General features: G+C 31.5%; 2 protein-coding genes and 1 pseudogene across 3 annotated transcripts; 2 read left to right on the top strand and 1 right to left on the bottom strand.

Annotated features, from left to right (window-relative positions):
• The first annotated feature begins 871 nt into the window (after nt 1–871).
• LOC111309764 (cucumisin-like) lies at nt 872–5,383 on the top strand. 2 transcript variants are annotated; one of them, XM_022908771.2, is made up of 10 exons: nt 872–1,407; nt 1,557–1,645; nt 1,983–2,077; nt 2,150–2,393; nt 2,497–3,010; nt 3,196–3,299; nt 3,522–3,740; nt 3,855–3,966; nt 4,047–4,260; nt 4,332–5,383. In XM_022908771.2, exons 1-10 carry the CDS (start codon nt 1,309–1,311, stop codon nt 4,859–4,861), a joined length of 2,220 nt encoding a protein of 739 aa, XP_022764506.2. In that variant the 5' UTR covers nt 872–1,308; the 3' UTR covers nt 4,862–5,383. The 2 variants fall into 2 exon arrangements, with proteins under 2 accessions (XP_022764506.2, XP_089605112.1); XM_089748986.1 differs by having other exon boundaries at nt 3,522–3,746.
• LOC111309494 (NAC domain-containing protein 67-like) lies at nt 5,275–7,714 on the bottom strand. The gene is made up of 3 exons (XM_089748183.1): nt 7,468–7,714; nt 6,228–6,517; nt 5,275–5,826 (listed from the first exon to the last, which is right to left on the bottom strand). The coding sequence occupies exons 1-3, from the start codon at nt 7,712–7,714 to the stop codon at nt 5,275–5,277; spliced, it is 1,089 nt and encodes a 362-aa protein (XP_089604309.1).
• A 3,738-nt stretch (nt 7,715–11,452) lies between these two features.
• On the top strand, nt 11,453–15,024 carry LOC111309763 (cucumisin-like; annotated as a pseudogene).
• The last annotated feature ends 686 nt before the right edge of the window (nt 15,025–15,710 follow it).

The following is a 15,710-nucleotide window of genomic DNA, read 5'->3' as shown; positions in this document are numbered from 1 at the left end:
TGTTTCATAAATTTAGGTTTTAGCTTTTTTTTTTTATATATCATAATAAATTTTTAAAATCTTCAGATATAAAATTAAAGTTTCATAAACTTCATCGTTAAAGCTTGATATTTTCTTACTTGATTTTTTCGAGATTTTAGAGATGATTCTCATAATATAAAGCATAGACAAAATCACAAAATCAAAATTACATCAGATGTTGAAATTCCAAAAGTGACTCTTAAAACGCAGCATTTAACTCCCGTTCAATTGGTAACTATTTTGATATAATTTGTAAAGATTTACATCCAAGAGATATTATCCATTTTAATTTTAAGGTTTCATATTTTTGTTTTATAAAAGATTCCTCACAAGTTTAAATTTAAACCTATTAATTATATATTATAACAAATTTTCATAATCTTTCCATATAAAGTTGGGGTGTTACAAAAAAAACTTATAGTCAAAGAGGATTGTTATCAGAGAATGATCAGTTGAAGCATCAATTATCATTCGATCATATCTTCTGTTTTGTTTTGTTTTTTTCAAGTTTTATATCAGACATATAAATTCTCAAACAACATTAGCGAAGAAGCTTGGGGAAGTTGGGATTGTGACTCACAACAGCACGTTTTCTGTTTTGTTTTTGTTTTTTTTTTTTTTTAATGAATTGACTATTATTCTTGTCAGTTGGAGTGTCATTATTCTTTTTTTTTTTTCATTATTTCAATGGCAAGTTGTTCCAGGAATTGACCTTTTAACTGTCCAAGTTCATTTTGTATGGCAAAAATATAGTAATCATTGAAAAATTTCACTTTCGATCTCTAGGATATATACATCTAGAATAAGACCCTGGATTATTTCTAAATTTGTGATTGTTCAAAGCCAACAAATGGCATATTATGCAAGATAAATGGTTATAGATAATTTCCTTAGCCTGGAACTTTTGACATTTGAACAGTTCTTCACATGACTTTTTTAACTTTTTTTTTATTTTTTTATTTTGGCCAATTTCAAATGATTTTAAATTATCATAATTTTATTGTTTCCTGAATTATTATCCCACATTTTGTATTCAAAATTTTAATTTTCAAATGCAAAAGGATGCAGGCCTGCACCATAGCTCTACAATCCAGCACCTGTCATGCATGTACATGTTTTTTTTTTTTTATATATATAGTTTACTTGGTTTTATTTATTCATATTATACATTATCTTAATGCAAACCTTACCTTGATTTCATCTATAAAAATCCATAACTAATACTTGGACAAACAGTGTTAAAGCATACATGAAAAATTTTTAGTTGATTATTCATTCATTCTTCCAATGGAAGGCAAAAAATTATCTCTTCTTCACTGCCTTCTCCTCCATGGTTTTATTTTGGCTATGCTTACTACAAGGGCAGCTTCTCAACCCAATAAAAAGGCAATATTTTGCAGTTATTTTTAATCATCATTTCTGGTTTTGATGATCATGACAAAAAGCAAGAATGGAATCTCTTTAACTTATTTCTCAATTTCTAGACAAATTGATCATTGCTGATAAATTTTAATTTTTTTCCCTGGAAGTTGCAGAGCTATATTGTATACATGGGCAACCAGCCTAAGGTTGGGAATTCCACGTCCTCACTTCATAACAGCATGCTACAAGATGCCTTTGGCAGGTATAATGTCGCATTTGCATTGAACATATGTTGGACTAAAAATGAACAGAGATGCACTAGGCTGGTTAATTTGATTGCTGTCATTATCATATTGCTAGGAATTTGCTTCCAGTTCAAAGATTAAAGGCAGTTTTGTACAAACAATATTAAAATCAACTTCCGAAATTGGAGACGAAACTAAACTTTGGTTCATATAATTGTCTGGTCCAATTATGATTACTATAACTCTCTATCACTGTAAAGATGAAGAAAAACCGAAAGCATAAAAGTAAAAATTATTGAAGTACGTATATTAAGGTGAACCAAGGCCTTGACTATGCTAATGAAATGGATTCAGTGATTTTGTCACGAAGTCAGTGCTTTGTAGCTACAAGAGGAGTTTCGATGGGTTTGTGGTGGAGCTAACGGAGGAAGAAGCACGAAAAATGGTTGGTGAGTGAGCATGATTTCACCATGATCTTTGTTCTTTTCCTTGAAATTAATTACTCATCTTTGGACATTTAGGAATGAGTGGTGTAGTATCTGTGTTTCCAAATGAAAAGAGAAAGCTACATACAACAAGGTCATGGGACTTCATGGGATTTCCTGAACAAGTTGCAAGAGCAGCTTCGGAAAGTGATGTTATCATTGGAGTTTTAGACACTGGAATTTGGCCTGAATCTGAAAGTTTTAGTGACAAAGGACTTGGTCCACCTCCTAGCAAATGGAAAGGCATTTGTCAAACAGCAATTAACTTCACTTGCAACAAGTATGCATCTTGATAAACATAACTTTTCGTTTATATATAGTACTCTTGGGGAGTTAGTCATGCTAGTGCTTTAAGTCTGACAAATATTGCTATCCAAATTCAGTAAGATCATAGGAGCACAATATTACCGGAGCAATGGATTATTTGGCTCAGATGACATTGTTTCTCCTAGAGACTCTAATGGCCACGGGTCTCATACGGCATCAACAGCTGCCGGGGGGTTAGTTAACAGGGCAAGTCTATTTGACCTTGGCTTCGGAACAGCTCGAGGAGGGGTTCCATCAGCTCGTATTGCTGTGTACAAAATTTGTTGGTCAGATGGTTGCTATGATGCTGACATTCTTGCAGCATTTGATGATGCAATTGCAGATGGGGTTGACATTATATCTCTGTCAGTTGGATCGCGAACTCCTAATGACTATTTCAATGATTCAATTGCAATTGGAGCTTTTCATTCCATGAAAAATGGTGTGTTGACTGTTAACTCTGCAGGCAACGATGGTCCTGATCGTGCAACCATCAAGAATTTTTCACCATGGTCCCTTTCTGTGGCTGCCAGCACTATAGACCGAAAGTTTTTTGCCAAGGTGCAGCTTGGAAACAATATGATTTATCAGGTAATATCATTAATTGTTCCTATCCTATTCAGTAAAAGTAAAAGTTTAGACGGTCTGTAAGCAAATAATTGAAATTAACCAAATAAATCTCTTAAAAAGTTATGACTACGGAGTAATCATGCCTAACTACATTTTTTCATTTAGATGAAATGTACTCCATATTTGTTTGTCTGGCATGTATCCAGGGTGTATCAGTAAATACATTTGATCTGAAGAATGAAATGTACCCTATAATTCATGGTGGAAGTGCTCCCAACATTACTGGAAATTTTACATGGGCTTCATCCAGGTAATATCAAAAACAGTCTTCCACTTTGAAATTCTTAGTGATAGGCAGATATTGAATCTTAGCATTGGCCAAAAAAAAAAAAAAGGAAAAAAACTATCGATATCCACTCAAACAAAATGGAAGAAAAGAACAAGATTTGGGTAGACATTGCCTTTTCTAAATGGCAAATACAAGGAACATCAAACATGAAACCTTATCAGGATATTGATTAAAAAATCACAGGTTTTGCCTTCAGAACTCTTTGGACCCCAATTTGGTCAGGGGAAAAATTGTTCTTTGTGACACGTTAAGCAGTGGGAGAGAACCATTCCTTGCTGGGGCAGTTGGTGCAGTGATGCAAGACCAGGGACCAAAAGATTTTGCATTCTCATTTCCTTTGCCTGCTTCTTACCTTGATATGGCTGATGGCAGCAAGATTTTCATGTATATAAACTCGACAAGGTTTCAGCACAAGATTTTTCATTTTTCGATTTCATTTAGTATAAATTCTATACTCTTTTCTATCATAAATGAAGACCATCTAACACATTTCTATAAATTTTTTATGTTATACAGTAACCCAACTGCAACTATATTTAAGAGTAACGAGGGTAATGACACAATGGCTCCTTATGTAGCCTCTTTCTCCTCAAGGGGTCCGAATCCAATTACACCTGACATACTTAAGGTAACTTGATGAGTAATTAACCTTTGTACATTTACCCTTTTACATGCTAATGATTCTTTCCTTGTTGTTCATCATTACAGCCAGATTTGTCCGCACCAGGAGTTGATATTCTAGCTGCATGGTCGTTAATTTCCCCTGTTTCTGAAATTAAAGGCGATAACAGATTCGTTCAATTCAACATAATCTCAGGAACATCAATGTCTTGCCCCCATGTTTCTGGAGCAGCAGCCTATATTAAATCATTTCATCCTGAATGGTCTCCAGCTGCTATCAAATCTGCCCTTATGACTACTGGTAATGGCTATGACTTCTAGTCATGTACTATTTCCTAAACTACAAAATCTCATTGGAATGTTTCCTTGCAGCCTTCCCTATGAGTTCGGGCATTAACTTGGATGCTGAATTTGCATACGGCTCAGGCCATCTGAATCCTATCAAAGCTGTTAATCCTGGTCTAATCTATGATTCTGATGAAGTTGACTACATAAAATTCTTGTGTGGACAAGGATATGAGAGTCGGTTTCTACAACTAGTCACTAGGGATAATACTACTTGTTCTGAAGCTACAAATGGAACAGATTGGGGTCTAAACTATCCTTCCTTTGCTCTTTTTACCTCAGGTTCAACAACTTTTAGCCGTGCCTTCAACAGGACAGTCACAAATGTTGGATCAGCAATGTCTATATATAGGGCAAATGTGACTGCTCCAGCAGGAAATTTTAAGATCCAAGTTAATCCTAATGTTCTGTCATTCAAATCTTTCGGACAAAAGCTGTCATTTGCACTAACAATTGAAGGAACGACGGATCAATCTATAGTTTCTGCTTCTTTGGAATGGGATGATGGAGTACATAAAGTCAGGAGTCCCATCATTTTATTTGTTTCAATATCATAATTATGAAACACATCAAATTTAGGTAAATGAAAATGTAATATAACTGCTTTTTTTCTTTTTTTTTTCGCCTTTATATTACACAAATTTGGGACAAGTTAAATAAATTTTCTTTTTGTTTTTTCTCTCTTGTTTTTTTCTTTTCTTTTCCTTTTTTTTGGGTGGAAAAAGATTTATTGATTAAAAGTCAATAGGCTTGGACTTGAAGATTCAGTCAAATCAGTGATTGAATTGTGTAACATACATACCAAGCAGCGAAGTACCATACAATTGCGCAGACCTCACATCGTAACCTAAATTGCTAAAAAAAGAAAGTCAAAAGGGCATAACAGCCAACATTGCCCAAAGATCAAACCATATATATCCATCAAGAAAATAAAGAAAATCAAACCCCAATAGTTTATGCAACAGTACTACTACAAATCTCTAAATATATTTGGCAAACCAAAATCACTTTTCAAAAGGAATTGATCATCAGGTGAGAACTCAAAATTGCATGGGGCACCTGAAAATTGCTGTTGCTGCTCATGTATGTTGAAATTACCATCACCAATGAAATGAAACTGACCAGGAGGAGGTATAGATGAAATTGGTGCAGCTGTTAGTATAGGATTACCATAATCAGGCTCAAACAGCTGAGAAAATATGGTTGAGTCATATTGCAGCAAAGAATCAACAGATTCAGGAAACTGTGGCAGTCCTCCAAATGTAGAATTATCATATGCATTGTTTAAAAAAGGCATTGGACAAGTTTGTTGTGCTAGTGGCAGCACATTGAAGTCTAGGACTTGAAACTGTTGATCAGATTGAGGAGGTGGAATCCCAAATTCTTGCTTGTGGGTTTCTGTTTGAGCTGGAATTGCATCTTCATCTTCCTCCTGTTTTTGATCAGTACTCTGCCGTGGGATTTCAAGTTTTGACTTTGCATACTGCTTCTTATACACTCTGCATAGCACCCAATCATCAAGCTGAAACAAAAAGAAAAAAAAAACATAATTAAGTGATAAGCAATAACTGAGTTACCACAAGTAAGGCTAATCTATGTTATTGGGTGTTGGAGCTAAGTGCTAGATAAGGTTTTCTAAGTTTTTCATATATTTCAATTCTATATCTTGCATAATTTTAGACAAGATACAATGCTTAAACAAAAAAAAAAAAAAAAAAAAAACATATTTCATATTTGATGTGTCAAAATAAATTTGACATGATAATTTTTATGTTTTATATGTCTTTAATATGAAATTGATACAATATACTAATACATGAATTAACGAGTCTAATCAAATTTCCATTTCAATAAGTTAAAGATAGAAACTAAACTGCAATGAATAACAAATATAAATAAATAAAAAAGTGAGAAAAGGGTTACTCTCATGTCATCAGCACCAGCTCTTTGTATTGCTGGAGGATTGCTTAATACATATTCATGCATTATCCAACTGGTCTTGTCACCCTTAGGTGGTTTCCCCTTGTAGAAGACTAAAGTCTTCTTGAATCCAACCAAATCTCCTTTATACTTGATATGCTTATCGGCTCCAGTAGCCTTCCAATATCCATTACCTGCTCCTCGCCCAGGCCTTTTGCCATTTGGGTATTTGCGGTGTCTAGGTGTGAAGAAAAACCATTCATTCACTGCTCCATCTGATGACTTATTGCTCTCTTCTCACAAAAAGAAGGAATTCATTATAAAGATAAATATAATGGAAGAATGCTACAAGTATTCCATAGAAAAGTAAACTATATATTATGCTTAGGTGTTCTTCAACTACCATTTCATATGATCATGTCAAATTTCATTCGATAAAATAACCGAAACAAAATTGATTTAAATTTTTTTTAATACTTGAACGCTTATGTAACTGAAATTAAAAATCTAACACTTTTAAAATATAATTTTATTGCTAGAGACATGTATATTCCAAAAGAAACCATATATATATATATATCTATATATGTATATATATCCTGGATAGATTTTCTTCGACTTCCATATAATTGTATGGAATTATAAAACTTATACTTGTAAGGAATTCATATGATCATACAAAATTTCATGTGATAAAATGATGGAAACATGATTTTAACCTTTTTTTTTTTAAGAATAGGATTTCAATGTTAGACACACATGTCAATATTCATATTAATAATCATAACTGATCAGAATATACAGCCTACTAATTTAACTAGTAAAAAAATTAATCCATATGCAACAATCATCTAGAAAAGTGTTACTAGTAAAAAAAGGAACCAAAAAAATAATCGTAACCTAGTCAATGACCAGGTTAATCCAACGAAGAAAATCACATAGACCTGGGAGTAATCTCAAACACACATACATACACACACATATATATATATATATATATATCAATGCAAGATAATAGACTTCAGGAGAGTTAATGGATTTAGGGCAAAAATAAAGTTCAATAAATAAAAGAATCTTGATGGTAGATCATGGATTACGATATAATATTGTGGTTTATACGTTAGTTTTCTATCGATTTTCATTCTTTTTTTTATTCTTCCAAAAAGCACCTGGATTTTTATTGATTCCAAGAAAACACCAAGAAAAGAAAAAAAACCCAAAGAAAACAAGGTATGAAAAAAACCTGTTAAAGTTTCAGGATCATAGTTGTAGAGATGAACCTCCCTGATTCTGTTGGGTGGCAATGGTTTATGATAAACTTTCCTCTTCAAATAATAATTTACAAGCTCATCGTCACGTGGCTTGAACCGATAACCAGGAGGCATTGATTTTAGGAATGCTTCGTCTCTCTCCTGCTTGGAGGTCATCAAGGCAAGGTCTATAGCCTTTGATAGCACAAAGCCATTGCTATTGTTAGTACCTTCTTCCATTATTGAAGTCTCTCACTTTGAAGGTAAAAAGGCAATTTTGGAAGAAAATAGAGTAATAGGTTTTGTTTATCTACAAAACTAACACCAATGTGTGTGTGTATATATATTTATTGATGAAAAAGGATTAGTTTCCTACTTTTATCGGAAAAAGGATTTTTTTTTTTTTTGGCTATGATTATTTTATTGAATTCTTGTTCAATTGAACTAGCTGAAAAAAAGTAGCGTTTACAACAAAATCAGAGTCCGACAGAATTTGGATTCTTATAAATATTGCTATAACTAATATTATTGGTATTATTATATAAATTTCTTAAAATTTTAGAAAATATTAAAATATTGCCTATTTTCCATTTGGATTAAGAATTTTATATTATAATTTTCTGTTATAATTAATAAAAATTTTTTGACTATGTTTGATTACAGGTGACAATTGAGCAAATAAGAGTTGAATTAGACTATTTTGAGTGGAGTCAATTATGATCAAATCAATTTGAATTGAAAGAAATTCCAAATATCTTGAGTTAGTATCCTTTTTAGTTCAGTCTTTAAGAGTTTACCATTCAAATTATTCAACTTTGGACCATTGAGTTTGAGTTATTTCATGTTTAAATTATTTAATTTTAAAATTAAATTAAATTAATCTTTTAAAACATTCAAGTATAGATCATTTTAAATTCAAATTAATTTATTTCGAATCAATTTAGATTTGAGTTGAATGGTTTCTAATCATTAACATTTTTATAAAATCAGATTAAGAAACGGGTTTGACTTGATTCGAGTCAATTTTCACTTTTGATATTTTCAATTAAAGATGTCTATAAACCAAATCAAGTCTGGTTGACATATGTAAAAACTTGTCTAAAATCCAACTTGATAATAAACTTATTTAAACCCCTTTAATTTCAATCTATTCTTAAAAATATATTTAAAAATAAGTTATATTAACATTTTAATATTTAAATTAAAACAATAATTATTTAATAATAAAATATTTTCACTGAGCCGAACTTGAAAAATCTTGCCCAGTGTTTAGGGCCAAGCCTGCCATGGCAAGCCACCGCGCCGTGGGCAAGCCTATTTCCAATTAGCTTCCAAATATTTTTGGAAAAATTTGGTAAGGTAATTTAATAACAAAACGTGAAAATATATGCAGCTATTTAGTAGGAGTGAGTAAATAATCAGTTCGATTTGAAAAAATTAATAATCGATTTAATCGATTTTTATTTAATAAATAATAGAACTAATCGAATATTATTAAATAATCGACCATAATCGAACCGATCAAAATCGGTTCAATTTGATTGGTTCGGTTAAATAATTAATTTTTTTTTCTTTTTATTATGAATAATTATTTAATCCTAAATTCAATTCAATAAAATTCAAACTCTAGTATCATTCAAACTAAATTATTAAAGAATTTAATAATTTCAACAATATTTTACAAAAAAATAAAATAAAAATATTTATCTCAATTTTTTTTATTTTTAATTATTAGCAAGTCAGTTAATTCGGTTAGTGCGATTATTAATTTTAAAAATCGAAAATCGATCGAATTAATTAATTTAACCGATTTAAAAAATTGATTATAACTAAAACCGAATAAATCAAACCGATTCAACCGAATTCACTCAGTTTCGATCAATCTAATCAGTTTAACTCAACTTTTGTTCACCCTTACTGTTTAGTGGAAAGAAAGAAAATGAATTGTTCTAAAGTTTTGGAACCGTTTTATTATTTTTGAAGGATTTATTCATATTCATCTGATTCAACGACGGATTTTAATACTTAAATTTGAAGGAACCAATTAATATTTTTTATTTTATTTTTTTTATACAACTTATTATATCACATATATACATGCAAATAATATATTAATATAGACAAACAATTTTAATTTTGAATAGCTACTTTAAGTTTATTTAATATATATATTAAGAGTTGCTTCAAGTTTGGGAGGGAGCCTTAAAGAGTTTTGAAAACTTTTTTTTTTTTTTTTTTTGGGGTGGGGGTGGGGAAGGCACCCTCATGATTGAATAAGGGTCCGCCCTTGATAAGATTGCTTGATTTCTAATGAAGTTTATCTGTTCCAAATAAAAAATAATATAAATATATATGATTTTTAATATTATTAATTAGATAGTGTAGTTTCTTTTCAAAATTAAATTTTAATTGAATATAAACTATAAATTTTGGATAATTTTTAAACGAGTGATGAACGAATAATGAATGATAAAATTTAAAATAATTTTTTTGTCAAATACCAAAAGAATTAATAAGTCTTTACATAAATACATTTAGATAGTGATTGATATCTTTTACAAAATTACTATGTACTATAATTATTGAGATAATCTTATTATCAAGATGATCTTAAAATTCGTGATTTGAAATCATTTTTTTTATTTAGCAATGATTAATTCTTAGAAATTAAAAATCATTATTTTTTATATTACTAAAAATAAAATATTATTTTATTTCAAAATACAAAAATAACAATTCATATTGTAATAGTTACATAAATTAATAATTTTATGGTTGTTTAAAGATAATAATTTGTAAAATATTAGTAATATTAATTTATTTTATAATAAAATATAATTAAATGATTAAATTAATACATATATTTATTGATAGGTAAATTTATTTTTATAATATAAATTATGAAAAAAAATTTAAATTAAAAAATGAAATCAATCCATTAAATTCATAAAAAAAAAAAATTATATTATATATAAAATATTAAAAATAGTGAAAAAATATACAAATTTTTTTGAACTTATTATAATGAATATTAGTTTGAAAATATAAAAATTTATAATATAAAATAATTATAATTTTGAGATGTAGCAAAATTTTAATTCACATATTAAATGGTTAAAATTGATTATTATTAATTTTACATATCATTTTACTTTGATGATAAAATTTTTTTACCATTTTGTATAGAAATTAGATCACCTTTTAAAGTAATGATCTAATTATTTTTGGTGATTCAAAATCATCATCATGTAAGATCACTAAATGCTTATCAAATATAGTGATCTAATTATCATATGTAGATCACTATAATTTTTAGAATAATCATTTCATACCAAACACTATTTAAGGGCTTTTAATTCTTATTAGATATTGATAAAATGGTAGCACATACTTCTAGAGGTATTCACGAGTTAGATTGCTTGTCGAAAGCCGGACTTCAACATAGTTGTTAGGCTTGAATCTAGTTAGATTAAATTATTTTATTAATAAATATTACAATTAATTTTAAAATTTATTTCAAAACATTAAAGTATTAATATAAAATTACCCCTTTTGTAATGTTTCTCTATTAGCATATATATATATATATATTTATGAATGATTGAAAATATGTATCATTCGGAAGGCAATGTGAGAGCATGTATTCATCCATAGTTCATTGTACTTTATATGTATTTTGCTAAATTGCTTAACATTTTTTTTTGTTCAAATATGCCAAATATATGTGACGAACTGAATTTTCTAACATTTTTCCTTGTAATCAACACTTTTAACGTACTATGGGCAGAAATTAGTTTTTCTCAGAAAGATCATAGTAATTATAAAAGCCGGCAGTGTATACTTTGTTTCATTGGCGAGCTTAACAAAGCTCGGATGTTTCAAACAATGATGAATTCCATGGAGCTTGCTCCAACTACACTCAAAAACCTATATAAAGGGCAATGACTACTGCAAAATCAAGCTTCAGAAAACTCACCAATGGCAGCCCAGACTTCTCCTTTAACCGGGCTTTTGCTCATCACTTTCACTCTTACCATGCTTGTCTGCTGCCATGGACACTCTGATGATAGACAGGCAAACAAAATTTTCACTTTTGTTACAATGCCAGCATTGGGTTTCCTGCCATGAAACCTGAGCTGATTTGGTTTTCTTTTTAGAAATTTAGAATTGATTTTTGATATATCTTAATTGTATAATTGTTGAAGCAGGTCTACATTGTCTACATGGGTAACCTTCCAAAGGGTGACTTTTCTGCTACTAGCCATCACACCAGCATGCTTCAAGATGTTGTACCCAGGTTTGTCAATTTTTTTTTCTATTTCTTGCTTGCTATTTGAGGTTGTCATGATTAAATCCTAATCACAGGAACCAAGAGTTCAACACTGATGGATCACATGACTGTTGCCATCATTTTTTTTTTTTATAATTTCCCTAGCATTTGAATGGCATATTAACGGAATTTGGGTATTTGCCAAGATTTCTAACTCTATTTATAAATTGCATTCAACAGTACTGTTGGATCAGATGTTTTGCTGTACAGCTACCATAGGAGCTTCAATGGATTTGCAGCCAAGTTGACCAAGGAGGAGGCAGAAAAACTGAGAGGTTTATGACTTGGAGATAATTCATTAACAGATTGCTATTGTTGATTATAATCATTCAAAGAGAGTTCCAACATGTGTCCTTCATTTTGTTAGTAACTCTGGATTTAATTTTTTTTTTTCCAGGAAAGGAAGGGGTAGTGTCTGTGTTCCTCAGTCAAAAGAAGCAGCTCCACACTTCAAGATCATGGGACTTTATGGGATTCTCCAAAAAAGTGAAAAGATCAGTTATTGAAAGCGATATAATTATTGGGATGCTAGACACTGGGATTTGGTCAGAGTCTCAAAGTTTTAATGACACAGGATTTGGTGCACTTCCAAATAAATGGAAGGGCACTTGCCAAGCATCAGCCAATTTCACTTGCAACAAGTAAACAGAATCGAACATAACTTTTACATAACATACACAAACATATAGAAATCACTTATTAGATCCTGAAATTGGTCTTAACAATATTTTATAATCTCTTTCAGAAAAATAATTGGAGCTAGATACTACCGGGCCAATGGAGATTTCAGTCCAGACGATTTCAAATCTCCAAGAGACTCGGAAGGTCATGGTAGTCATACTGCATCAACAGCTGCAGGTGGCTTTGTTAGCAAGGCAAGTTTATATGGCCTAGCCAAAGGGACGGTTCGCGGAGGGGTTCCATCTGCCCGCATTGCAGTGTACAAGATATGTTGGTCTGATGGTTGCTATGATGTGGACATTCTTGCAGCATTTGATGATGCAATAGCAGATGGTGTTGATATAATCTCTCTTTCAGTTGGGAGTTTGTTTGCATCCGATTATTTTGAAGACTCGATTGCTATTGGTACTTTTCATTCAATGAAGAATGGAATCCTGACGTCCAACTCTGCTGGTAATAGTGGTCCTCGTCCTGCTTCAATAACGAACTTTTCACCTTGGTCTCTCTCAGTGGCTGCTAGTACCATAGATAGAAAGTTCGTGACTAAGGTGAAGCTCGGAAATGGTGAGATCTATGAGGTACGCAGGTTTATTTCTGTTACTGCCATCCCAATTCTCAAATTGACTAGTAATTTATTTATGTGATTATACCTTAATTTTTCCATATGTAGGGATCATCTTTAAACACATTTGATCTCAAGGGAAAAATGTACCCTTTCATCTTTGGTGGAGCTGCCCCAAATACCTCACTAGGTTACACTTCGGAGGATTCCAGGTAGTATGAAGACTGCAAATCTTAAAATTGATTATTTTGTGAAGGTTTTATTCAAACAATAAGTTCAAAGTTATGCCACGAAGTAACACTGAACGTTATCTTGATGCCCAAAAAATTTGTTATGATCTATGCAGGTATTGCTTGCCAGGATCATTGAACCAAACATTAGTGAAAGGAAAAATCGTTTTCTGTGACTATGACAGTAATGGGAGAGGTCCAATGGACGGAGGAGCAGTTGGTGCGGTATTCCAGACTGGAAGAAATAAAGATTATGTCTTCGCTTACACTTTACCTCTTTCCAACTTGAACTTAGATGATGGAAGAAATGTTTTCACCTACGTGAACACGACAGAGTATTTACTAACTTCCCTATACCAAAATATCTCTTCTTAAAACTTAATTAGTATGGTTAAACATCATTAATTTGCTTTCATGATTATCATGTTTGAATAGAAACCCAACCGCGACCATATTCAAGACCACTGTGGAAGATAATCAGTTCGCTCCATTCGTTGTTTCATTTTCATCAAGAGGGCCTAACCCTGTTACGGCTGACATTCTCAAAGTAAATGAAATAAATTTCTCCAATTTTCTGTTTATAACTGCCTTTGCCTCTTTCTGAGTTCTAAACTTTTTTTTTTTTTATTTTAAATGCAGCCTGATCTAACAGCTCCTGGGGTTGACATTTTAGCGGCATGGTCAGAAGCTACTACTGTGACAGAAAGTGAAGATGATGCAAGAGTAGTTCCATACAATATCATTTCTGGCACATCCATGTCTTGCCCACATGCAACCGGGGCGGCAGCTTATGTTAAATCATTTCATCCAACATGGTCTCCGGCTGCCATTAAGTCTGCTCTAATGACAACAGGTATATAGTTTTATGCCAGATCCAGAGTTGCATTCGAGTGGCCAATGCGCAATTTCAAACTAGAAATTACAGTACTTAAAGTTGTGTATGAAACAGGATTTGTTTGAAGTCTCACATCTACTTATAATCTATCTAAATTTCCATATTTCTTGCAGCTTTTCCAATGAGTTCTGAAAACAACATCGAAGGTGAGTTTGCATACGGGGCAGGTCACATAAATCCAGCACTAGCAGCCCAACCCGGACTGATATATGATGCTGGGGAGATTGATTATGTTAAATTTTTGTGTGGACAAGGATATAGCCCTACACATCTACAGCTCATAACTGGAAATAACAGCAGTTGTTCCGAAGAAACAAATGGAACAGTTTGGGATCTTAATTACCCTTCCTTTGCATTATCTGCTTCTCCTGGAAATTCTATTATTAGGGTCTTTCATAGGACAGTAACCAATGTCGGATCGGCTGTGTCAACTTACAAGGCAGTTGTTAATGCTCCACTAGGGCTTATAATCCAAGTTCAACCTAGTGTACTTTCTTTCAAGTCTCTTGGCCAAAAGCAATCCTTTGTTGTGACTGTTGGAGCTGAAATTGGTAACTCTATGATCTCTGGTTCTTTGGTTTGGGATGATGGCCTGCATCAAGTGAGGAGCCCTATTGTCGCCTTTGCTTCTTTAATGGAATAAATTCCAAGGAAGAAAAAACTTTAACCATCTATTTATTTGTTGTATTCAGTCTTCTGGTTTCATCTACTTGGTGAGCTAATTACATGCAATTGTGTTGATCATGTATTAGAATTATGCAAGTGAAATGGGAAAATAAAATGACTAAGTGCAAATTGCATTAATGCCATCCTAAATTTATGCACCCTATTTTTTGTTGATCAAGAAAAGTGGAGAAGTAATTCTAATCAAAATTATTACCTGTTTTAACATAGAAAAAAAAATTGTCCATAATATATATATATATTTGTATTCTCAAACATTTTATTAAAAAATCTAATCATAAAACGACACTCATAGTAGGGTTGGGTTCTTCCCACCTTTAAATAATTCTTAAATTCACCACACTACAACACCTTTCTTAAAAAAAGAAGGGAGGATTTAGAAAGAAAGAAAGAAATATAACAAGCCATTACACCATAAAAATTTATGTAAAGCAAAATATTATTGAATTAAATTACTATATAATATAGAATAATTATGATTTTCTCCCTCAATTTTTTTTTACTTAATTCTATTCCCCTTTGTTTGTGAAAACTCTAATAAATATGATGATTACCCTTTTAGAGACTTGGCCTTCATTCTCTTCACTATTAATTAATTCTTTATGAAGTCAAATTCTAAAACAAGGTGCTTTCCAATAAACTGAGTGAAATTTAAAAAAAGAGGTAACCTAGTCAATGACCAGGTTAATCCAACGAAGAAAATCACATAATAGACTTCAGTAGATAATAGACTTCAATAGAGTTAATGGATTTGGGGCAAAAATAAAGTTAAATAAATAAAAGAATCTTAACGATAGATCATGGAGTACGATATAATATTGTTGTTTATACCTTAGTTTTCTATCGATTTCCAT

Source organism: Durio zibethinus, chromosome 19 (genome assembly GCF_047325235.1).
Source record: "Durio zibethinus cultivar Kanyao isolate XHJ-2024 chromosome 19, ASM4732523v1, whole genome shotgun sequence".
Taxonomy (NCBI): domain Eukaryota; kingdom Viridiplantae; phylum Streptophyta; class Magnoliopsida; order Malvales; family Malvaceae; genus Durio; species Durio zibethinus.
This window is presented reverse-complemented; position numbering and strand designations above follow the sequence as displayed.

Coding starts and splice junctions, on each gene's coding strand:
- LOC111309764 (XM_089748986.1), top strand. CDS start 1,309: ATGGAAGGCAAAAAATTATCTCTTCTTCACTGCCTTCTCCTCCATGGT. Junction 1,408..1,556: donor CTTCTCAACCCAATAAAAAG/GCAATATTTTGC, acceptor TGGAAGTTGCAG/AGCTATATTGTATACATGGG. Junction 2,394..2,496: donor ATTAACTTCACTTGCAACAA/GTATGCATCTTG, acceptor ATCCAAATTCAG/TAAGATCATAGGAGCACAAT.
- LOC111309494 (XM_089748183.1), bottom strand. CDS start 7,714: ATGGAAGAAGGTACTAACAATAGCAATGGCTTTGTGCTATCAAAGGCT. Junction 6,518..7,467: donor TGATCCTGAAACTTTAACAG/GTTTTTTTCATA, acceptor TTTTGTGAGAAG/AGAGCAATAAGTCATCAGAT. Junction 5,827..6,227: donor CTGGTGCTGATGACATGAGA/GTAACCCTTTTC, acceptor TTTTTGTTTCAG/CTTGATGATTGGGTGCTATG.